The sequence below is a fragment of the Pleurodeles waltl genome, chromosome 5, assembly GCF_031143425.1.
Source record: "Pleurodeles waltl isolate 20211129_DDA chromosome 5, aPleWal1.hap1.20221129, whole genome shotgun sequence".
Classification (NCBI taxonomy): Eukaryota; Metazoa; Chordata; class Amphibia; order Caudata; family Salamandridae; genus Pleurodeles; species Pleurodeles waltl.
This window is the reverse complement of record NC_090444.1, coordinates 129130793-129156717: the sequence shown is the minus strand read 5'-3', so window position 1 is coordinate 129156717 and position 25925 is coordinate 129130793. Positions and strand designations below refer to the sequence as shown.

The window sequence follows — 25925 nt, the reverse complement described above, 5'->3', positions numbered from 1 at the left end:
TAAAAGCCTAAAGGAGCCAATGCCTCACATCTTCTGGACAATTCCTGGTCCCCTGAAGAGCCTTCGGGCTCCACGGAACTGCCTGGACCAAGGGTTCACCTGCCACCAGCTGACACTTCCCTTGTGCAGACTGGCCCCCTCGCTGCCTCACTCCGGCCTCATGCTGGAACCAGGCCGTTTTTCCACTCCTTTGCCTAAGGCCACACTGGTCCCTAAGGGAAGAAGCACCATCTGAGATCCAACCTAGACACCAATTTCAGACCTAGAGCAGAGTGAAGCTAGATCCAGACAAAGTCTTAATACAAACCACCAAGGCTCAGCCAATAGTGCTGTGGTATCCTCAGTCTGTCCCTCTTCACTCGCACTTATCTAAAGTGCCATGAGGCCTTATTCAGCTCAGAGTCACAGGAAATTCACAAAACCCATGGAGACAAGGAAGAGGCTGAAGACGAGTACATGCACAGTCAGGGTGATGGACCTTATCAAGACCTCCAGGGTGCAGGTGGTCTTGACATTTTGCCTGGAACTGTACTGCATTCCCCATTGGGACCACCAACTAAAGAAAATGCTTGCTTTGCTACAGTTGTACATATTGTCTACTATTGGAAATGATGCTAATACACAGGTTGACATTCTGCAACCTGGTTTCTCATCATGGGAGCCTTTACTTCCTTCCAATGAAGCCCTGGCAGATGCACTGGCTGAGGCATTTGCAAAGCCCTAATGAACACTGGTGTTAAGTTGCCCAACAGAGAGGAGCCACCGACCTGCTCTCGGTGACCAAGCCCTGTTGACTCCACACCTTCACCAAGTCTTGCGGCACAAGTTTGGCCAGCAAGGTAAAGTCTTTTCTACGACTCCATCGGACACAAAATCTAAGCACACTGACACTTGAAAAGAGGTTATCTTCCTTTGCCAGAGTTTGTCCTTTTGCCTCTTGAACAAGGTCAGTTCATTAAATGGATTCACTCACACCCGCTAGAATATGGTAAGCGAGATCTTGCCCACTCACAGAGGAGTATTCGAACACTTAAGCCCAGATGGTCCATGATGGAAAAGATGCCCTGAAGTATATCCTGTGTGTGGGTTAGGGTCCCAAACAACGCGCAGGTCAGTGTTTCCCAAACTGAGGGCCACAAGCAGATTTTTGGTGGGTAACTAAAAGTCCAAGCAATAAGATTTCTGACAAAGTGCTGCTTACATTTTTTTTTTGTTTTGTTGCTTTTTTGTCTTTTTTAAACATGGGGGCTGGTATTTACAAACTCCTCACATTTTACAGTCTGATAAAGAAAAGTAAAGTGAATTAAATGGCAATCTTCCTGGGGAACAGGGATTGCGAGAGGAAAGGCTGTACGATATCACTTTTCTAACACTACAAAATGTAAATAATTGTACATAAACTGTACATATTCAGTAGTTAGGAAAGTAAACATTTTGCACTGTTTGTAATTCTGAAGTGTGATGGAAGTAAATATTTTAATGGGATCTAAACAAATCAAGACACTCGGTGATGCAAAAAATGATATTGACTGAAACCCCCGTTTCCACAGATTATCATTTGCGCGCAATATAGTTTTATCAGTAAAATTGTATTTGTACGATTTCAGTGGTCATTTCCATGAATATGTGCTGTCTGTAAAAGAAAATTAGCTAGCACATGCTTTACTTACATTAAAGATCGCCCGCCTTCTATTCATTAAAGCTAGGTGGCTTGCGAAAGTTTGGTATTCTAAAAATTGGGTCTTGGTTCTAAAGACTTGAGAAGGACTAGCCTATGCCACACTTAATACACCTGTGTGGTCATTCATCACACTTGGATGTGAATCATGGGTTTCTCCCGGTAAGCACAGGCTTCCTTACCACCCGTCCCTCTAATGCTCCAGACTATCTGGAGATGAACGTCGCTCTGTAAATGTTCAATGACAGTCATGCTAGTGCTCCTTCCTTGCTGTAGCTTGGTAGCTCAGACATGCCACTTTCACCAGCACTTTAAGAATCTTAGGGGTTCCTTCAAGGGCCTGAGTTCTCGCTATCCCTGCCCATCCACCATCCTGCTTAGTGCACTCAGGGCTTCATTGGATGTGGTGGCAGGAGAGGATCGGGCCACAGCGGCATGGCCAGTCCTTGTATTATTCTTGCCCAGCCGCCATCGCTACCATACTGTTATGACTACCTTTTAGGGAGTCACTTGCCACCACATGGGTAGCAGAATATGTTTTTACCGGCACATCTAGTGTGTAATTACCTCTGACCAGTAGTTTCTGCAGATTGTAAGCAGAGGTTATGTTCTTTTTGTCGACCGCCCACCTCACCCCTTCAGGTTGCTCTTGATTTTGCCAAGATTTCAGAGCAACAAGCTTCCATCCTTGCCACGTAGGTTCAGCACTTGCTGGCCAAAAGAATAGAACAGGTGCCCCAGGGGGAGAAAAAAAAAAAACAGTTCTACACCCACCTTTAATGGTGCCCAAAAAAGCTCATTTTGGACTTTAGATTCGTGAACACTTTTCTTCAGAAGCACAAATTCAAAATGCTTGACTCGGCTCCGGTTCTGTCTGCTCTGGTCCCTGGGGGACTCAATGGTGCCTTGAAGAACAAATATGCCCTGATGCCTGTTCTGCAGACGTTTCATCAGACTTGTTTTGGGGAAGGAACACTTTTTGTTAGCCATTCTGCCTTGTGAGCAGACCTTGGCCCCCACGTTTAAAAAATAAAAAAAAAAAAAAAGTTTTTGATAGCGTTATTGTGAGTCAAGGGCATTAGAGCACTTAAAAGAACCAGACTATGTTACAAATTTATTTTTATTGGCAGGCACAGGGAGAATAAGTGATTTGCTCATAATCACAGGATGTTTCACTTGGTCCACCTAGTTGCAAAGTCACCAGCTCGAGCCATCTCTCCTACCAAATTAACACATGTGATGGTGGGGATTGCAGCACATATTCTCAGGCCGGAAGTGCACGTCTTTCCATACTTAGTCTAGAGCTCATCTTGAATAGCCAGATTTCGGTCAGTCGACGAACACCTCTGAATGACCTTTCCTCTTCTTTTGTCCCAGGCATTCCTCATCAATGATCCAAAATCTCACCTCCCACAGGTGCACAATATTGCCTTTAAATGGGCAGTTGTAGACTGTCGCATTCAACGCCTACCCACACACAACCAAAAAGGCAGATTCAGATTATAATTCCAATTTTTCGGGGTTAGGCTCACCAGAATAACCTTCACCATCAACGGGCTCATCATTGGGATTTCCTCACGGACAACGAGCACGATTCAGACAAGGTAGATCGGAACCTCCAAAGGTGGGAACAGGACTTGTTGCAAGCGGTTCTCCCAAATCCACTGGAGCACAATGGGCCAGTTGCCTTGGCTCTGGACGGGAAAGTGCATCAACCTTCTGGATTTGCATGCCACCTAGTTAGCTCTCAAGGTCTTGCTGCTTTTTTTTTTAATTTTTTTTTTAAAGCAGTGCTGAGCAAGTTTTGATGGAATCACAATCACAATGTGGTACTGCAACAAGCAGGGTGGTGTGCGGTCGTGGGACCTAGGCCAGGAATTAGAGACTGAGGCACTGGCAGGATACTCTGGGAACCTTGCTGACTCCCAACCACTTGGCAGGATCGCTGAATACAGGAGCGTATGAGCTCAGCAGATGCTATATAGCACATAGTGTCTGCACTTTGAGGTAGCTGAAGAACTTTACACCAGCCCATGCTTTGGTTAGATCTTTTCTCTACCACTGTGAAAAATCGCAGTCAAGCCTTTTGCGCTCTAGTGTTTCTTATTCAAGGCTCACTAGCCCAGAGTTGGTCAGCGTGGCACATACCTTTATTTGCATTACTACCTACCAAGTCCACCAATGCATTGCACTTAGTAACTTAGTGTATCATGTGAAATAATTTCTGCAAGTATCCACTCCTCTTCCAACAATGTGGTTGGACCATCTATCAATGTCTTTCCATATCAAGCCAAAGAACCTGCATAATCAAACTGATTTCAAAAAGGAACTTCCTGTGGACTTAGACCACTAACCAATACCCCTCAGATATACTGTACCATACTTTGAAAGCCCAACCCCTAGATGAGGCAGGCTAAGGTCAATTTACATGGTCCAAAAAGCATGGAGACAATTTTCTCAAAGGCATATAAATCGCTGCAGATGTTACCGTGAACGATTCAGAGAGGTTAATACAAGAACAGTTGTTTCTCTGAGGCTGTCCAAAGGAAGCAGGGAATGTCTGTTTAAAGGTGAAGTAAGGAACGACTACAGAATATACCCCAAAGCAAGATATACATTTCAATATTTTTCTACATGTGGTTATTTAAGTACCCCAGTCTAGCAAGCTTTATTTGGTATTAAGTTCGAATACCCATTGCGGGGGGGAAGGGGGGTACCCAAAATAAACATTTAATAAGTGAAGGGGGTTACCTGGAGAAAAAGACTATACAGTGGAGATGGTGTATGTAGGTAAAATGACTTCAGCCACATTCAGAGGCAGTAGACTGTCAAACTGTATCAAGATAAAATAAATCAACAGAAGTAACAAGTGAGAGTTAAACTGACTAGTATTTTATTAAGCAATGTTGTGCACACAGTCTGACCTTACTGTATGTGTTGTTTCTAGTTACTAAAGGTTTCTGTACACACAGCAGATCGATCCCTCCCTTCCAATACTATTCTTTCAAGAAAAGGGTCATCTTGCTGCCTGTTACATGAGCCGAGGAGATGCGCAGTTCCTCCCACAAGTAGCCACTAGGCCATCTCCTCCGAGAACATGCTCTACTCTTCTCCAAATAAAGATAGGAACCAGATTACTGTGGCAACAGAAGGGTCCGGGCCGGCGGCATGATATTTACCGAATGAGGTTAAAATAGGCAGAATCGTTTAGGAAGCACCTTGTGCTTGGGACAGTAGCGACCGCTGGGAGCAGTCGAGACTGCAGGTTGAGCGGTCGTGCTGGTTCATCCAACCAAATGTAACATTTGATCCGGCTTTTGTATCCCACAAGCAGCGTTAAAGGAAATAGTCAATGTACAAATATTCACACGTGATGTCTTAAACCAGGCAGATTAATACGAGGAGCGAGCCTACAGCACCTCAATATACAACGACACCACTTCCCAGTGCTTGCAGCCCTTATATCTTGCAAAACCTTGTACCTTGTTCCAGATACATGAGTCTATACACCTCTTCAAATGTGACTTGTAAAGATGCAGTACACTTTTACGTTTTCAAATTATTGATATTTATACTGCGTTCTAAGAAAAGTTGTCATTGTACTGCACTGAATCATTGGTCGCTTAATGTCAGTGTAAAGGTAAAATACACTGAATCAAGCATTAATAAGCAGAACATCTTCAGTCTTCTTTTCGCAGTTTAGCGATGCTGTACTAGTGCATGAGAAAAGTGCACAAGGCTGTGTCCCACAGAATGACCAACCCACCAGCGGGTAAGCTGGAGTCTGCCTCAAAAACAGTAGCTTGGCGAGTACCACTGCACAAAAAAAAAAGAGGTCTTTAATGCCCAGCTGTTGATTCCTCAAAGTGGAGAGATCAATGCTATTCTGCTACATCACCTGCCTTGAAGACACCAACCAGGGTCACCTTTGCAAGCAAATTCTAAACCCATGGTCCATATTCATGGTTGTGGAACAGTCTGGGGTAAAGTGTTTGGCTACCTGTTCCAGACAATACTGGGGGTTGGGGGGGAACAGGAGGACTAGAATGCAGGAGAAGACCAAGACAGAACACAGAGCTGCATTAAGTTGACAAAAGACTTGGAACGAGCGGGAAGACAATTCACCAAAGACGTGTCCCTGGAAAGCAAGACAAGCTGCCACGGTTACTGTACAGGACCAGAGTGTGCAAAGTGACAGGGCAGTTACTGGTCACAGCCTCTGAGGGACTGGAAGACCAACAAAGGTCTCAGGTGGGAGGCTGGTTTCAATTATTCATTAACAAACTTTTTTTTTTTCCTCAAGAAACCTAGCTTCTATAGTTAGTTCTTACACTGTATGTAAATGTATACAAAGCGATAATCTATGCAAAATCACAACAAAGCTGATAATTTAATAATATAAACAGAAAGATACATTCTGGCAATAACTAGAAAGGTTTGCACAAATGAACATCTTGAGTAACGTGCAAAAAGAAGCAGTTCCAGAAAACGCAGCACTTTCAAAGACTCCAGCGTATGGTATGGAAAACCAGGGAAGTTTGCTTTGTGGCATGAATGTTGCAAGACCCTCCAATGGCCGTGCCCGTTACTATTCCAGCAGGAAAGCTTTCTCTAGTCAACGAGTGGCCCCAATCAGAGCCTATCAAGGACAATGCAAAACAGCTCAAAGGGATTGGGAATATCAATCAGAGAAAGATTATGCACTTTCGGTTTCAAATTATGTGGAAAGCACAAGTAAATCCAACTAACCGCTGCACTCCTGCAAGCAGTCCTAAAGCAAGAATGTGAACCATGAACCAAACGTGAAAGAGGGGCACAATTTACAGGTAAACAAGTGGAGGGGAGCATGTATGTAGAGGAGAGAAGTACAGTGAATTACTTTGCCTGTTTAGTCCATAATTAACAGAAGTACACATCTAAGAGTAACTTCACCATAAAAAGGATGGTGAAAACCGTTCAAGACCACTGGCATAAGATTTTACTAAACATCTAATAAAATAGTCTTTCTCTGTAGTGGGTATGAATATCAAGTCTCAAAGGCGGGCCCTGCAAAGGTCCCATGAATTCTTGTAGCGTCTCATCTGACTGGGAATGACAAACACTGGAGCATCCTTTCTTTACAGCCACTCAGGTGAGTCTAGTGTGTTTTGGGAACGGATGTGGCCAAATAGTGAAGGCCATTGGTGGGAGGAAGGGTGCATTTGAGCACGAAGGAATGAAAATTAAACACATTTTACCTTACAGCCACAATAATACCAAAAACGCACATACACGGTACACTATACAGCTATTAGACTATAATTTCACAGAAAAAAAGGCAGTTAAAAATAAGCAAACAATGCGAATTGTTATAAAAATATACCTCTTATGCCAAAGGTTCAATTTTTTTCAGCACATACACACATCACTTCACACTAACCTTTAGGGTCCTCTGACCGAAGGCTTTTCTTTGCAACTTCTGCTAATGCCCCAATACCTAGGCCAACCGCCAAACCTAAAAAAGAAACAGAAAAGGCACATTAGGCAATTCACTGTCTTATTAGACAGAGGCTCTAACTGAAGGACTGGTGTCTTCAATGTCCTTTCCTGCACTGTTCAGCTTTTCATGGTCAAAATACAGAAAGTAACCCAGAAGGAATCAAAGCATAAAATGTAACCCATCGGAGGGAGAGTATAATTCATACAAGTTGTTGGTAAACGTGAGTAAGCCTTGCAAACAGTCTCATGAGTTGGGAGGAGAACTAAGCCTAGAGATCAGAGAAGACGTTCGTGCCACTGTGTGGTTTGAGCATCTACGACCTCACTATATCCACCACAAAAAGAATTTCAATAAAATCAACATCAGATTGTACATCACCTCTTTCCAACTGAAGGCAATATGATGCATGTGGTGGTCATGTACATGAACAGAGCGATCCCCCCATGATATTTATATTAAATATAACAGGTGTAGAGTTCACAATGGATCCACTTGGATATTTGATGGGAGACCTCCTCCATCATTACAAGATTTGTGTGTGGTGGTCAAACCTGCAGAATACATTTGTGCGGAAAAATGAAGTAAGAGCTATGGGGAGACACTGGAGATCCACAGCAAACTGTGGACACCCTTCAAAACCTATTTTTGCAGATCCAGGTCTCAAAGCTTGCATTTCACTCATCTGTCACAGGCCTGGGAGTTAGTGGGGTAGACTCACCATACAGTCTGCTGAATGAGAACTTTCAATGTTCATTTTATGATTTGGTTCAATAGTCAGGGCAGTTGCTCAATGAACTCTCAATGGGGATAGGCAGTTTCAACTGGCAATGTCCCAAGAATTTTATTATTTTATTGTGCACGTGTTGAAATCCCTTTGTACCTTGCAATGACAATACTTAAATTATATATATGTGGAAAATGGCACTTACCCAGTGTACATCTGTTTGTGGCATGAGTCGCTGCAGATTCACATGCTGTGCACAGTCCGCCGTCTGGTGTTGGGCTCTGAGTGTTACAAGTTGTTTTTCTTTGAAGAAGTGTTTTCGAGTCACGAGACAGAGGGACTCCTCCCACTTCGGTTCCATTGCGCATGGGCGTCGACTCCATCTTAGATTGTTTTCCCCGCAGAGGGTGAGGTAGGAGTTGTGTATATTAGTAATAGTGCGCCCATGCAATGGAATGAATACGTATGTACATAATAAAGGTTAAAGTAATATATTTACAAATGTACAAATGTTGAAGATCTACTTCTAAACGGCTACAGGCTCCCGGGGAGGCGGGTGGGCGCATGTGAATCTGCAGCGACTAATGCCACGAACAGATGTACACTGGGTAAGTGACATTTTCTGTTCGATGGCATGTGTAGCTGCAGATACACATGCTGTGCATAGACTAGTAAGCAGTTATCTCCCCAAAAGCGGTGGTTCAGCCTGTAGGAGTTGAAGTTGTTTGAAATAATGTTCGTAGTACAGCCTGACCTACTGTGGCTTGTTGTGCCGTTAACACATCTACACAGTAGTGTTTGGTAAATGTATGAGGCGTAGACCATGTTGCTGCCTTACATATTTCGTTCATTGGACTATTTCCTAGAAAGGCCATGGTAGCACCTTTTTGTCTGGTTGAGTGTGCCTTTGGTGTAATAGGCAGCTCTCTCTTTGCTTTAAGATAGCAGGTTTGAATACACTTAACTATCCATCTAGCAATGCCTTGTTTAGAAATTGGATTCCCTGTATGAGGTTTTTGGAAAGCAATAAATAGTTGTTTTGTTTTTCGAATTAGTTTTGTTCTGTCAATGTTATACATTAGTGCTCTTTTGATGTCTAATGTATGCAGTGCTCTTTCAGCTACAGAATCTGGCTGTGGGAAGAACACTGGTAATTCTACCGTTTGATTCAAGTGGAACGGTGAGATCACTTTTGGTAAAAAATTTGGATTTGTCCGTAGAACTACTTTATGCTTGTGTATTTGAATAAATGGTTCTTGTATGGTAAATGCTTGAATTTCACTCACTCTTCTTAGAGATGTGATGGCAATCAAAAATGCAACTTTCCATGTTAAGTATTGCATTTCACAAGAGTGCATGGGCTCAAAAGGTGGACCCATGAGTCGTGTTAAGACAATGTTGAGGTTCCATGAAGGAACTGGTGGTGTTCGTGGTGGTTTAATTCTCTTTAGGCCTTCCATAAATGCTTTTATGACTGGTATCCTAAATAATGAAGTTGAGTGCGTAATTTGCAGGTAGGCTGAAAGATGTATCTTTATTGAAGAGAAAGCTAGCTTTGACTTTTGCAATTGTAGTAAGTATCCTACTATATCTTTGGCAGATGCGTGTAAGGGTTGAATTTGATTATTATGGCAGTAATAAACAAATCTTTTCCACTTATTTGCATAGCAGTGTCTAGTGGTAGGTTTCCTAGCTTGTCTTATGACCTCCACACATTCTTGTGTGAGGTCTAAGTGTCCGAATTCTAGGATTTCAGGAGCCAAATTGCTAGATTCAGCGATGCTGGATTTGGATGTCTGGTCTGTTTGGTAGTTTGACATGAGGTACTACTGAGAGGTCTAGTAGTGTTGTGTACCAAGGTTGTCTTGCCCATGTCTGTGCTATTAGTATGAGTTTGAGTTTGTTTTGACTCAATTTGTTTACTAGATATGGAAGGAGTGGGAGAGAGGGAAAAGCGTAAGCAAATATCCCTGACCAGCTCATCCATAACGCATTGCCCTGAGACTGATCTTGTGGGTACCTGGATGCGAAGTTTTGGCATTTTGAGTTTTCCTTTGTTGCAAATAGATCTATTTGTGGTGTTCCCCACATTTGGAAGTAAGTGTTTAGTATTTGGGGGTGAATCTCCCATTCGTGGATCTGTTGGTGATCCCGAGAGAGATTGTCTGCTAACTGGTTCTGAATTCCTGGAATAAATTGTGCTATTAGGCGAATGTGGTTGTGAATCGCCCAATGCCATATTTTCTGTGTTAGGAGACACAACTGTGTCGAGTGTGTGCCTCCCTGCTTGTTTAGGTAATACATTGTTGTCATGTTGTCTGTTTTGACAAGAGTGTGTTTGTGGCTTATTATGGGTTGAAATGCTTTGAGCGCTAGAAATACCGCTAACAGTTCTAAGTGATTTATGTGAAACTGTTTTTGCTGTATGTCCCATTGTCCTTGGATGCTGTGTTGATTGAGGTGTGCTCCCCACCCTATCATGGAAGCATCTGTTATTACGTATTGTGGCACTGGGTCTTGGAAAGGCCGCCCTTGGTTTAAATTTATACTGTTCCACCATTGAAGCGAGATGTATGTTTGGCGGTCTATCAACACCAGATCTAGAAGCTCACCCTGTGCTTGTGACCATTGTGATGCTAGGCACTGTTGTAAGGGCCGCATGTGCAACCTTGCGTTTGGGACAATGGCTATGCATGAAGACATCATGCCCAGTAGTTTCATCACCAGTTTGACTTGTATCTTTTGATTTGGATACATGGTCTGTATCACACTGTGAAATGTGTGAACTCTTTGTGGACTTGGAGTGGCAATCCCTTTTGCTGTGTTGATTGTTGCTCCTAAGTATTGCTGTGTTTGACACGTCAGAAGGTGTGACTTTGTGTAGTTGATTGAGAAACCTAGTTTGTGGAGGATTTCTATGACATATTTTGTGTGTTGTGAACACCGTCTTAGCGTGTTGGTTTTGATTAACCAGTCGTCTAGGTACGGGAACACATGTATTTGCTGCCTTCTGATATGTGCAGCTACTACTGCTAGGCATTTTGTAAAAACTCTTGGTGCAGTTGTTATTCCGAATGGCAACACTTTGAATTGGTAATGTATCCCTTGGAATACAAACCTTAGGTACTTTCTGTGTGAAGGATGTATTGGTATATGGAAATATGCATCCTTTAGGTCTAGTGTTGTCATGTAGTCTTGTTGTTTGAGCAGTGGGATTACGTCTTGTAATGTAACCATGTGAGAGTGATCTGATTTGATGTAGGTATTTAATGTTCTGAGATCTAGTATAGGTCTCAGACTCTGGTCTTTTTTTGGGTATCAGAAAGTACAGGGAGTAAACTCCTGTGTTTATTTGTTGTTTTGGTACTAACTATTGCTTCTTTATGTAGCAATGCCTGAACTTCTAGTCCTAGAAGATCTATATGTTGTTTTGACACTGTGTGTTTTCGGTGGGATGTTTGGAGGGAATTTGAGAAATTCTATGCAATAACCATGCTGGATAATTGCTAAGACCCAAGTGTCTGTTGTTATTTCCTCCCAATGTTTGTAAAACTTGGTTAGTCTCCCCCCCCCCCCCCCCCCCACAGGTGTTGTGTTGGGGATTTGTGACCTTGAAGTCACTGCTTGTTTGGAGGAGTTTTGGGACTTTGGAACTTTCCTCTATTCCTTTGAAATTGTCCCCCTCTATATTGTCCCCGAAAACCTCCCCGCTGATACTGCCTCTGGTAAGTGGGCTTTGTGAGGTTGTGGCTTCTGTGGTTCGCCCTCGAAACCCCCCTCAAAATTGTGTCTTTCGAAATGTGCCTCTGCTCTGTGGGGAGTAGAGTGCGCCCATGGCTTTGGCCGTGTCAGTGTCTTTCTTAAGTTTTTCGATCGCAGTGTCCACCTCCGGCCCAAACAACTGCTGTCCGTTGAATGGCATATTCAGCACAGCTTGCTGTATCTCTGGTTTAAATCCTGATGTACGCAGCCATGCAGGTCTCCTTATTGTTACTGCTGTGTTGACAGTTCTAGCAGCTGTGTCTGTAGCATCCATTGCTGACCGTATCTGATTATTGGAGATACTCTGTCCTTCTACTACTTGCTGCGCTCTTTTTTGGAACTCCTTGGGTAAATGTTCAATAAGGTGTTGCATCTCATCCCAATGGGCCCTATCATATCTCGCAAGCTTTGCTAGCCAATTTGCAATACGCCACTGGTTTGCTGCCTGTGCCGCCACCCTTTTGCCTGCAGCATCGAATTTTCGACTCTTTATCTGGAGGTGGTGCATCTCCTGAAGTATGAGAGTTGGCTCTTTTGCGCGCTGCTCCCACTACAAGAGTCTGGTGTTAGCTGTTGTGTAATGTACACTGGGTCTGTTGGTGGCGGTTTATATTTTTTATCTACTCTTGGAGTAATGGCTCTCCCTTTAACAGGCTCCTCAAACACTTGTTTGGAGTGTTTTAGCATTCCGGGTAGCATAGGAAGACTCGGATATTGGCTGTGTGTGGACGACAGTGTATTAAAAAGAAAGTCGTCTTCAATGGGCTCTGAATGAAGGCTGACATTATGAAATGCCGCTGCTCTTGACACCACCTGTGCGTAGCCTGTACGATCCTCTGGTGGCGATGGTTTAGCTGGATAGCATTCTGGACTATTATCTGACACTGGTGCGTCATAAAGGTCCCATGCGTCAGGGTCATCTTGACTCATTCCTGTATGAGTTGGGGATTGCATCATTGGTGGAGTGGCTACCGGTGATGGTTGCGGAGAGTGATGTGGGGATGGTGGCGGTGTTACTTGTTTAGCCACCTTTGCGTGTGGCTGTTTTTCCTTGTCTTGGAAGGCAAGCTTGCGTTTCATTTTGACTGGAGGAAGAGTGCTGATCTTCCCTGTATCTTTTTGAATAAAGAGCCGTCTTTGTGTGTGATCTGGCTCTATTGTCTGTAATTCCTGTCCAAATCTATGTGTCTTCATTTGTGTGGACAGTCCTTGTTCCTCAGTGTAGGAACTGGTTTTCGGTTCCGAGGCCGGATATTTCGGTACCAAAACCTTTTCGGCTGCTTTTTTCAGCGTCGTGCTCTCTCGGTGCCGACCCGTTTCGGTGCTGCTGTCTCGGTGCCGAATCTTCTCTGAGCCACTATCTCGGGCCCGAGATTGCTGTGTGCCGGTATCTCGACCGGAGTCCGATGACTTCGACACCAGTTCGCCCTTTTTCGGTGCCGATGAACGGTCACCTATTTTTCGGGTTAAGCCATGGCCTGTTGGCGGTGGCGTCCCCTGGGCTTTAGCGCTTTTCTCGTGAGTTCTTGGTTTCGACGTCTTACTCACGGTTTTAGGCGTTTCCTCGGGATCGATCTCCTCAGAGTCCGACTCCTGGGTGGAGAATGTTTCTTCCTCCTCCTCGAAACGCTCTTGTCCTGTCGGCGCCGACGCCATTTGCAGTCTTCTTGCTCTTCGGTCCCTGAGTGTCTTCCTGGACCGAAACGCTCGACAGGCCTCACAAGTATCCTCCTTGTGTTCTGGTGAAAACACAAGTTACAGACCAGATGTTGATCTGTATATGGATACTTGTTATGGCATTTTGGACAGAAGCAGAATGGGGTCCGTTCCTTCAGCCTTTAAGAGACACGTGGCTGGGCCGACCAGGCCCCGACGGGGATGGAAAAAAACCCCGAAGGGCCACCGGAGTTTTTCTTAATTCGGTGTCGATCTGTTGTAACTAACCCGATACCGAACGCAAACAATACCGACGATTTTTCCGAGATTCTAACTTTCCGACCCGAAACACGGAGCGAAAAGGAACACGTTCGAACCCGATGGCGGAAAAAAAACAATCTAAGATGGAGTCGACGCCCATGCGCAGTGGAGTCGAAATGGGAGGAGTCCCTCAGTCTTGTGACTCGAAAAAAGACTTCTTCGAAGAAAAACAACTTGTAACACTCCGAGCCCAACACCAGATGGCGGGATGTGCGTATCTGCAGCTACACATGCCATCGAATGAATATTATATATATATATATATATATATATATATATATATGGAAAATGTCACTTACCCAGTGTACATCTGTTCGTGGCATGGGACGCTGCAGGTTCACATGCTGTGCATTATCCTGCCATCTAGTGTTGGGCTCGGAATGTTACAAGTTGTTTTTCTTCGAAGAAGTATTTTCGAGTCACGAGACCGAGGGACTCCTCCCTTTCGGCTCCATTGTGCATGGGCGTCGACTCCATCTTAGATTGTTTTCCCCGCAGGAGGAGGAGGTAGGACTTGTGTATATAGTAAAGGTGCCCATGCAAGGGAGTGAGTATGTATGTACATAATGTGTATAAAAAATAGTATACATCTACAAATTTACAAATGTATAAGTTTCATCAACTTATAACGGCTACAGGCTCCCGGGGAGGCGGGAGGGCGCATGTGAATCTGCAGCGTCCCATGCCACGAACAGATGTACACTGGGTAAGTGACATTTTCCGTTCGATGGCATGTGTAGCTGCAGATACACATGCTGTGCATACACTATTAAGCAGTTATCTCCCCAAAAGCGGTGGCTTAGCCTGTAGGAGTTGAAGTTGTTTGAAATAATGTTTGTAATACAGCCTGTCCTACTGTGGTTTTTTGTGTTGTTAACACATCTACACAGTAATGTTTTGTGAATGTATGAGGCGTAGACCATGTGGCTGCCTTACAGATTTCTGTCATAGGTATATTTTCTAGAAAGGTCATTGTGGCGCCTTTCTTCCTAGTGGATTGCGCTTTTGGCGTAATAGGTAGATTTCTTTTTGCTTTAATATAGCAGGTCTGAATACATTTCACTATCCATCTGGCAATGCCTTGTTTGGATATTGGATTTCCTGCATGAGGTTTTTGGAAGGCTACAAACAATTGTTTTGTTTTGCGAAACTGTTTTGTTCTATCAATGTAATACATTAGTGCTCTTTTAATGTCTAACATATATAAGGCTCTTTCAGCTACTGAGTCAGGTTGTGGAAAAAAGACTGGGAGTTCTACTGTTTGGTTTACGTGGAACGGTGATATAACTTTTGTTAAGAATTTAGGATTCGTACGGAGAACCACTTTATGTTTATGTATTTGTATAAAGGGTTCTTGTATAGTAAATGCTTGTATTTTACTTACTCTTCTAAGAGATCTGATAGCTATTAGGAAGGCTACTTTCCAGGTGAAGTACTGTATCTCACAGGAGTGCATGGGTTCAAATGGTGGACCCATGAGTCGTGTCAATACAATATTGAGGTTCCACGAGGGGACTGGTGGTGTTCTCGGGGGTATGATTCTTTTTAAACCCTCCATAAATGCTTTGATGACTGGGATTCTAAAAAGTGATGTTGAATGTGTAATCTGCAGATAGGCAGATATTGCTGTGAGATGTTTTTTGATAGAAGAAAATGCTAGTTTAGAGTTTTGTAAGTGTAATAAATAGCTTACAATGTTTTTTGCGGAAGCATGTAGTGGTTGAATTCGATTATTATGGCAGTAATAAACAAATCTTTCCCATTTGTTTGCGTAACAATGTCATGTAGTAGGTTTTCTAGCTTGCTTAATGACCTCCATACAATCTTGCGTAAGGTCTAAATGTCCAAATTCTAAGACTTCAGGAGCCAGATTGCTAGATTGAGCGATGCTGGATTCGGGTGTATGATCTGCTGTTTGTGTTAAGTTAACAGATCTGGTCTGTTTGGTAGTTTGATATGAGGTACTACCGACAGGTCTAGCAGTGTTGTATACCATGGCTGACGTGCCCAGGTTGGTGCTATTAGTATATCTTTTGAGTCTGTTTTGACTATTTGTTTACCAGATAAGGAAGGAGTGGGAGAGGGGGAAAAGCATAAGCAAATATCCCTGACCAACTCATCCATAACGCATTGCCCTTGGACTGAGGGTGTGGATAACTGGACGCGAAGTCTGGGCATTTTGCGTTTTCTTTTGTTGCGAATAGGTCTATTTCTGGTGTTCCCCAGCGTAGAAAGTAGTTTTGTAGTACCTGGGGATGAATCTCCCATTCGTGTGTTTGTTGGTGATCTCGAATGAGATTGTCGGCCAACTGGTTTTGGATCCCTGGGATATACTGTGCTATTAGGCGAATGTGATTGTGAATCGCCCAATGCCAAATCTTTTGTGCTAAGAGACAGTTGTGATGAATGTGTCCCTCCTTGTTTGTTTAGGTACTACATTGTTGTTATGTTGTCTGTTTTGACAAGAATGTGTTTGTGGGCTATCAGTGGTCGAAATGCTTTCAATGCTAGAAATACTGCTAACAGTTCTAAATGATTTATATGCAGTTTTTGTTGAACGTCCCATTGTCCCTGTATACTGTGCTGGTTGAGGTGTGCTCCCCACCCCATCATGGAAGCATCTGTAGTGATCATGTATTGAGGCACTGGGTCCTGGAATGGCCGCCCTTGGTTTAAATTTATAGGATTCCACCATTGAAGCGAGAAGTGTCTGGCGGTCTATCAACACTAGATCTTGAAGTTGACCCTGTGCTAGTGTCCATTGTGTTGCTAGGCACTGTTGTAAGGGCCGCATGTGTAGTCTTGCGTTTGGGACAATGGCTATGCATGAAGACATCATGCCTAGGAGTTTCATTACAAACCTCACTTGATAGTGTTGGTTTGGGTACATGTTTAAAATTACATTTTGGAAGGCTTGTACCCTTTGTGGACTTGGAGTGGCAATCCCCTTTTGTGTGTTGATTGTTGCTCCTAAGTATTGTTGTATTTGGCACGGTTGGAGATGTGACTTCTGGTAGTTTAGGGAGAACCCTAGTTTGTGTAGTGTTTCTATGACGTATTGTGTGTGTAGAAGACACTGTTGCTGAGTGCTGGTTTTTATTAACCAGTCGTCTAAGTAAGGGAATACGTGCATGTGCTGTCTCCTGATGTGAGCGGCTACTACTGCAAGGCATTTTGTGAATACCCTTGGGGCTGTTGTTATCCCGAATGGTAACACTTTGAATTGGTAATGCACTCCTTGGATTACAAATCTTAAGTATTTCCTGTGTGAAGGATGTATGGGTATGTGGAAATAAGCATCCTTGAGATCTAATGTTGACATGTAGTCCTGTTTGAGCAAGGAAATCACTTCTTGAAGTGTCACCATGTGAAAATGATCTGATTTGATGTAAAGATTCAGTGTTCTGAGGTCTAATATGGGTCTCAGTGTCTTGTCCTTTTTTGAAATTAGAAAATACAGGGAGTAGACATCTGTTCCTTTTTGATGGTTGGGTACTAGTTCTATTGCTTCTTTTTGTAACAATGCTTGGACTTCTAGTTGTAACAGGTCTAAGTGTTGTTTGGACATATTGTGTGGTCTTGGAGGCACATCTGGTGGCAATTGTAGGAATTCTATGCAATAACCATGTTGGATAATGGTTAGGACCCATACGTCTGTTATGTGTTCCCAGTTGTGGTAATATGTGGTAAGTCTCTCCCCCCCCCCCACTGGTGTTGTGTGGTGGGGGTTTGTGACATTGAAGTCACTGTTTGGTTTGTGGGGTTTTTGGGCTCTGGAATTTCCCTCTTGCTTTAGGGAACTGTCCACCTCTATATTGTCCCCGAAACCCTCCTCTTTGATACTGGCCCTGATATGTGGGTCAAACTTGCGAGGTGGAAGGCTCTGTGGTTTGGGCACGAAACCCCCCTCTAAAGTGCGGCTTCCTAAAAGCGCATCTGCTCTGTGAGGAGTAGAGCGCGCCCATGGGTTTGGCCGTGTCAGTGTCTTTTTTCAGTTTTTCTATTGCCGTATCCACCTCCGGCCCAAACCACGGTTGTTCGTTGAAAGGCATATTCAGCACAGCCTGCTGGATTTCTGGCTTAAATCCGGAGGTCCGTAACCATGCGCGTCTACGAATGGTTACTGCTGTGTTCACTGTCCTTGTCGCCGTGTCTGCTGAGTCCATAGCCGACCTTATTTGGTTGTTAGAGATAGTTTGGCCCTCCTCAACAACCTGTTGGGCACGTTTCTGGAACTCATTGGGAAGGTGTTGAATGAGATGTTGCATTTCATCCCAATGTGCCCTGTCGTATCGAGCCAGTAGAGCTTGAGAATTGGCAATCCGCCATTGATTGGCTGCCTGTGCTGCTACCCTCTTGCCTGCTGCATCGAATTTCCGACTTTCCTTGTCGGGCGGTGGTTCGTCTCCTGAGGTTTGGGAGTTTGCCCTTTTCCGGGCTGCTCCCACCACCACCGAACCAGGAGTTAATTGTTGTGTGATACATACAGGGTCAGTAGGGGGAGGTTTATATTTCTTCTCCACCCTAGGTGTGATGGCTCTGCCTTTTACTGGGTCCTGAAACACTTGTTTGGCATGTTTTAACATGCCTGGCAGCATTGGTAAGCTTTGGTATTGGCTGTGAGTAGATGACAGGGTGTTGAACAAAAAGTCGTCCTCTATGGGCTCTGCATGCATTGCTACATTATGGAATGTAGCTGCCCTTGAAACCACTTGCATGTATGCAGTGCTGTCCTCAGGTGGTGACGGCCTTGCTGGGTAGCAATCAGGACTATTGTCTGAGACCGGTGCATCATACAAATCCCATGCATCCGGATCATCCCTGTGTGTGTCGGTGACTGCATCATTGGGGGTGTTGCTACCGGGGACAGATGTGGCAAATGTAATGGTGATTGCTGTGGCGAGAACCGTGGTGGTGTCTTTTCTTTAGCCACTTTCGCTTTTGGCTGCATTTCAGTTTTTTGGAATGCGAGCTTGCGCTTCATCTTTATTGGAGGAAGAGTTCGGGTTCTCCCAGTGTCTTTTTGTATATGCAACCTCCTCTTGGTATGGTCTGGCTCTCCCATGCCCAGTTCTTGTTCAAATCTGTGCCCTTGTAATTGAGTAGAAAGGCCTTGTTCTTCTGTATAGGAGCGTGTTTTCGGCTCTGAGGCCGCATGTTTCAGCACCAAAGTTTTTTCGTCAGTCTTTTTCGGCTCCGAGGAGACCTTCTTGACTTTCGGGGTGCGGAACTCTCGGTGTCGAGTTTGTTCGGAGCCGGTATCTCGACCGGAGTCGGATGTCTTCGGCTGCCTTTTTCGGTGCCGATGTTTGGTCACTGTGTTTTTGGGTTAAGCCATGGCCTGTTGGCGGTGGCGTCCCCTTGGCCTTCATTATTTTTGAGTGAGTTTTTGCTGGTTTACTCACAGTTTGTTGCTGCGTCTTCGGCTGCTCACTTTCGGACTCGTCCGAGTCCGAATCTCGAATGGAGAATCTCTCCTCTTCGACGTCGATCTGCCCGGCCGGTGTCGACACCATCTGGAGTCTTCGAGCTCTTCGATCTCGCAGTGTTTTCTTGGATCGAAATGCCCGACAGGCCTCGCAAGTATCCTCTTTGTGTTCAGGAGACAAATACAGATTACAGACCAAGTGTTGGTCTGTATAAGGATACTTTGCGTGGCAATTGGGGCAGAAGCGGAAGGGGGTCCGGTCCACGAGGTTTGAAGATGGACGCGGTCGGGCCGACCAGGCCCCGCTGGAGAGTGGAAGCCCCGAAGGGCCGCCGGAGCGCTTCTTTTTTGGTGTCGATGTGCTAACACTAAACCGGTACCGAGCGCGAACAATACCGTCGAATTTTCCGATAACTAACTAACTTTTCCGAACCGAAATACGGAGCGAAGAGGAACACGTCCGAACCCGATGGCGGAAAGAAAACAACCTAAGATGGAGTCGACGCCCATGCGCAATGGAGCAGAAAAGGGAGGAGTCCCTCGGTCTCGTGACTCGAAAAGACTCCTTCGACGAAAAACAACTTGTAACACTCCAAGCCCAACACTAGATGGCAGGATAATGCACAGCATGTGTATCTGCAGCTACACATGCCATCGAACATACATACATATATATATATATACATATATATATATATATATATATATATTTTTTTTTTTTTTAAATAACCATAGAAGTTAAGTCTTTTATTTTTATTAGATTGTCACTAATAGTTCGCTCACAGCAATCCTGCCACACAACAGGGACGTTGGCTTTCCAGCTACTTACTGGTGACACTGGCTTTCAGGCTCCCACTTCAGTCCTACTCCAGTTTTGATTCACCTTGGGAAATATACAAAGCCTCATCACAAACTGTTGATCTCATTAATGGGGCCACCCTTGAAATCAAAGGACTAATTTCTAAGTTTAACATTGTAAACTACAATAACTCTTCCAAGCCTACTCACATTACCACAACTTTTACCCCTTAATTACTTTGGAAAAAAGGAATTACCCTAAAGCAGACCAGTCCTCAAATCAAAACAAAACAGCTAACCTCTCTTATGGCTTTATAGAGTCATTGTGCAAAAACACTGTAGCTGTCCACAGCAGCATTTATAATTTAACAGATTTATAAAATGTTTGGCAGCCAGTGAAAGGATCCCAGAGCAATATAAATTCAAACCATGTTATACACAGCATTAGTGTTTTTGGCCTGTGCTTCCTACTTTCAAATCACAAGTTTTCCTGAACTAACTTTAATCTGGTGACTATTTGGTCAATTGCTCATTTAAAGTACATGCACTGGTGACCTGATCAACTCTGCGCAGAATAGTACCATGCATCAGTCCAACATTTGCTAATGGTGACCCCACCGCTCCTGCTCACAGAGGTAAAGGGCATAAATCCAGAAGAGTTCTTCTGTGTCCCCTTAAAATACTTCCAACAAAGTTATCCTCAAAGCATCCTCCAGCAAGATGTGCCAAACAAGCCTATAATTCTAGGGTTTTACCTTTTTTTGTGGTGTCCAAAGCACCTAGAACTGCATAAAAACAGAACTTTAAAGCAAAGTGGATATTTCTTCTAGAGTACAATTTGAAAGCAATTTTTTTTTTTTTTTTTGCAAAAAGATACCTGGGGGTACTATTTTAAGATAAAAGGTGGTCAACCTTGGCAGGAGTGCAGTAAGTATTACTTAGGAAATAGAACACATTTATAAAGGCGCATCAAGACTTGCGGTGGAGAAAGCATACCAGTGACTGGTGTGCCTCTTTTTGGAGATCATCCAAGGAAGGAAGCGGATGTGCACATCCAACCCCAAAGCAGGAACTGCAATGGAATACACCAGTGACCCAGGAGACCGGGTTTTCATGAGTTTTGTGGTCATGGAGAAGGCTGAATAATGAACATTTTGAAAAAGGCTTACAACAAGGGGAGCAAGAACACAAATGTTTGATTCCATAATAAAATTGATAACATTGCAATTTGCAAGTTCCTCTCATAATACGCCACAACATGTTCTCCTTCACCAAGGTCTGATTGAGCTGCCCTTGTTTTCTTTCTTCAAAAGAAAACAAACAACGCATAAGCAGTATGTGGCACCGCAAGGAACTACCTGTTTTTTGTGATGTTGATAATTAAACATTAACCTGCATTAACTGATTATTCTATTTCAGTCCTGGTGTTTACATGTTTTACTTCTTTTGGTCCTAGCCAAAGTTCACCTTCAAACCCAGCCCGCCTTTCAAATAGGAAGTGTCCCAGCACAGCAAGTGTGTAATAACAGACTTTGCCCGAATGTTTGACTACAAGCGGAAAGGTCAGTTATCTTACTCTTATTCTCTTTTCAGAGTTAACACCACTTCAGAACTGTTTGTCCAACCACAGGAATGTACTAACACCCTACAGCCAGATTCAGCCTATCCTGGAACCCCTTAACCACTCCATAGGGTTCCTATGATGGTCCGTCACTTCCCAAGCACTGCTTCAAAATACATGTTTTACTATCAGACATCAAGCTTGAATTTTCTTTGCTATGGAAACGGCTTAAATAATAGCATGCTCCTGACAACTTGGCCCCCATAACCAACGAATGCAGAGTCCGCCATGTTAACTATTTTAACCACACTCAATACGTCAGAGCTCAGATTTTCTCATTTGTTTACAACTCATTCCATTGCGCTGCCCTCAGTCAATAAAGCTGAAATTCTAGCGCCCAAGTTTCTACGTCAAGAAAATGCTGAAGCATTATTTGCCTTTAACAAACTCATAGGGTCCACTGCCGGGTTCTGTGCAGACTTAGCCATCCCCTTCACCCCTGTAGACTTCAACTCATCCACCTTCTTTCTTTTCAATATCCAGGCAGATCTTCCCCATAACACAGATCCAGGTAATATTATGGGAGCTTGCTTCGTGCATGGTCAAACTCATTTAAGCTTCACTCTTATCCATTCTGGCAGTCAGGCAACAGAACTTATGTTTGCCACCCAGAGCATTGTATCAGTTGTCCAAGCTGCCACCTACCCATTGGATTATCTATTAGGTTTGATATTCAAGACATACAAACCATAAGGCCAGATCGACCCCCATTTCTCTTGGTAGGAGCTGGCGGGTCACTTCCTCCACCCTTACGGAGCTGAAGAACTCTCCTCCTGCTTGCTTCGACCTTCAGTCTGCCAGTAAACCCTATTGTTTACAATTCAGAGATAGGAGGACCGGAGCCCAAGGACTCATGTTCAACCAGCATCTCAAAGCCCTTAAAACAGGCTTCCAAAAAGATAAGTGAAACTTTTCCACATTTAAAACTATCACGAGGGCAAAAAGAGCCTACAAAGCGGTCATTTGGAAAGCGTGCTCCAACTTCTTTGCTCACCAAATCAAATCACTTTGCAGCAATGTCACCAAAGAAAAGGGTTGTGTGTACATATATATGTGTGAGTACACATGAGCATTGATTTAAGAAATGAACTCTTCTTAAACATAATGGCTTGCTCAATGACCATAGCTGGTATTGAGAACTCCAAATAAGGTAGAGGCTTATATTGGATGGTATAACTTTGTGAATTCCTAATCATAAGTAGTGAATTTCAGTGGAATGTGGCAGATGAACCAGAACCTAAACGCAGTGTTTAACTTTTTTTAGTTACATTTTCCAAATTAAAATCTTTGCGTTTATTTATTTTTAAATTAAGTTTGCCGCTGTTTGACAAATCTGCTAGAACGAAACAAATAAAGATAAAACAACCAATTTTTGGTCTTTCATGGCAAGTTATGCTGATTTGTCAAGTGTGGCGCCAAGGAAAAGGGAAGGTCCCTAAAATGATGTTTTAATTTCCACAGGATCTGTTATTCCCCAAGACCGAAAATAACAGCTTGACCAAACTATACTCTATTTTGCATGAAGGTAGAAATTTACTAAAGAAAATGCCTCTGCTTTGTTTGGTGCAAATCCATTTCAGTAGTTTGATAATTTGTTTGGAAAAAAGTGCTTGTGTTGGGCAACAAGAGATTACATTTTCGAGATATTCAGATGGTTAGTTTGTGGAGGATCCACAGACCTCAGCATCTCCAAAATGCAATAAAACAGTTGTGACTGGCGGAGGGAACATTTTGTCACATCAGCTATCTGGGTACAACGGAACAAGAGAAATCTGTGGTACCAGACTGTGAGCCCGCAACATAAAATATTGCGGTTGGCATTACAGAATACTGGGACGCTGCACACAAGGGAACATGTTAACCACAAACTTACCCATCAAGACCCATGTGAGTGGATGCACAAAAGTCCTGCGTTAAAATAAAAAAATAAAAAAATAAAAAAAATGTTTCATGATCCGCAGATCCCAGGGAGACCACTCATTCCCCTGTATCAAAATAGAAACCATGGTCCCAGGGCAAGTTCTGCCAGCTGGTCCCACAGTTCTGCATAAGCTTCATTGAGCCATGCCAGAAACATGGCCAGCTTTAGGGTTGTCACATCCCAACAGCACAACTTCCTCTGTTATTTGCCACGTCACAATCGCTCCTTAAACTTTATTGGTGGTGGGTTTCTCTCCTGGTTACTTGCTCCTGGTTTCCTGTGTTCTCACCTCATCTCTCAAAAAGCATGCTCCATCTGAATCCATTCCTCATACCACAGTCCAGGTTCTGCAACCACCAAGTCCCTCAATTGTATACTTTGGATATCTGAATTGCCTTGAGGTTTTTTTGTTTAGTTTTTAATGCTGCACAGTTTCCGTAAAAGAGTATCCGTCAAGCAGGCGCCAGCTGTTTTCCCGCACTGCCCTCCTCCCACCCCAGGACCTACTTAACAGCGGTTGCGCTATCAGCACACCAAAAGTAAGCTCGTCTGCACCTGTTCGCACCCAACGCCAGGAACACTGGCTCTCCCACTAGCTGCAGATACTCTGGATCCTGGATCCCACCTTCACCCCCTGGATCACAGTCAGACCCTTCACCTGCCTCCAATGCCGCTGCACCTGCAACACCGACACCCATACCGCCACCCGCCAAGCCTGAGAAACAACTTCAATGCCTGCTGCTCAACGCAATATCCATCTGAAAACATGCCACAGAAATATGGGACAAGGTATCCACTCTCAGGCCGGACCTGATGTCCATCACCGAGACCTGGCTAACACCTGGCATCTGCCCCACCTGCGCCACATTGCAATGATACAAACTGATACACAAGGACTGCCACAACAAGCTTGGAGAAGGCATCTCTATCATGCATAAGGACAACCTCTTGTGCACCTCCGTCGAAGAAGAGGCGTCCCACCTCATGGAGCACCTAAACATCCTAACCAAAACCCACACCAGAGTACCCATCAGGGATACTCTCAGGTACAGATGCCCAAGGCCACACCTTCTGTAAGGCCATTGCGGACCTCATCGCCCCCCCCCCCCCAACCCAGCCATAGACTCTACAGACTATATACTCTTAGGAGATCTGAATTTTCATCTAGATGACCCCAGCCACTACACCACCACCAATCTCCTGGACAACCTACACAACACCGAGCTAACAACTAGTCACTAGACACACCACAGGTCACACCCTGGACCCCCATCTTCACAGCCAGTGAAAACAATCAACTTAAGCCCACACAACAGAGCTCACATGGACCAACCACCATCTGGAACACTGCCATAACCAGCAAACTGGAGCCATCATCCACACCCCTAGCACTCCCTAGCCGCAGATGGTAAAAAGTGAGAGGCCCAATAGACCACCGCCCTCCAGTCCAGCAAACCCACCCTCTCGGGCAACCTCGAAGACACCAACAATCTAACCAAATGGCTCCTCAACACAAGAGCTCCGACTCCAGAAGATCCAGCAAGCCTGCAAGGTGGTTCACCCCGGAACTTCGCACACTAAAAAATGCAGAAGACTAGAAAGATGGTGGCATAGTAGCAGGGACCTCACAGACCTCAAAGATGCTCTGAACAAGTACCATCTCCTTTTTTTGCTTCTCTGAGGAGGTCACCCTACTCAGCCGCATTGAGGAGCCCACCAACCAGCTAAGAGAACTCTTCAAGATCAGAGTTCTCCTGCCTAGTAGCCACCGAAAATTAAAAAGCCAACCCACCAAGACCCTCTGCAACTCACTAGTGGACTACTTCCATGACAAAATCACAGCTACATACAGAAACCTTCACTCCAAACCCACCAGCATCAAACGCTACCATCTCTGTCTGAGGACTCCCCCAGCCACCTCATCACCGACTGGAAGCCACTATCCATCCAGAAAATAGCTAACCTCATGACGTCTACCCACACCAGCTCACCCAACGATCCATGCCCACATTACATCTTCAACATGAGCCAGAAGGAAATCAGCAGCATCCTCACTCCTATTTAACAACACCTCCATCAAGACTGCCACCATCTCGAAGCATGGAAATAAGCAGAGGTCAAGCTGAAGACAACACCACCCCCCCCAGAGACACCTTCAGCAAAGCCATGACAAGTTGCTAAATTGATGAAATTCAACTGCTTGAAACTGAACACAGACCAGACTGAGGCGATCATCTTCGGAAGCAAACCCTCCCCTTGGGACGACTCCTGGTGGCCCTCCAAACTCAGACAACCCATGACTGACCATGCCTGCAATCTCGGCATCAACAGCAGACTCCCCTTCAAACAGCAGATAAACACAGTGACCTCCTCCAGCTTCCACAACCTCTGCATGCTACGGAAGATCTTCAGAGAGATCCCCGTCAAAACCAGGAAGATGGTCACACAAGCCATCATCACCAAAAGACTGGTGATAATGGCTTGGGTCCGACTCCCCGCCCAGCTCCTCCACCACCTCCAGACCATCCAGAACGTAG

General features: G+C 44.3%; 1 protein-coding gene across 1 annotated transcript in view; it reads right to left on the bottom strand.

Moving 5' to 3' along the window:
• The window catches only part of LOC138297005 (atypical kinase COQ8A, mitochondrial-like), a 229689-nt gene that overhangs the window by 47449 nt on the left and 156315 nt on the right, over window positions 1-25925 (bottom strand). Inside the window, exon 5 of the mRNA XM_069236522.1 lies at window positions 7098-7172. Within this exon, the coding sequence (XP_069092623.1) occupies window positions 7098-7172 (75 nt within the window). The remainder of the gene's footprint in view (window positions 1-7097; window positions 7173-25925) is intronic.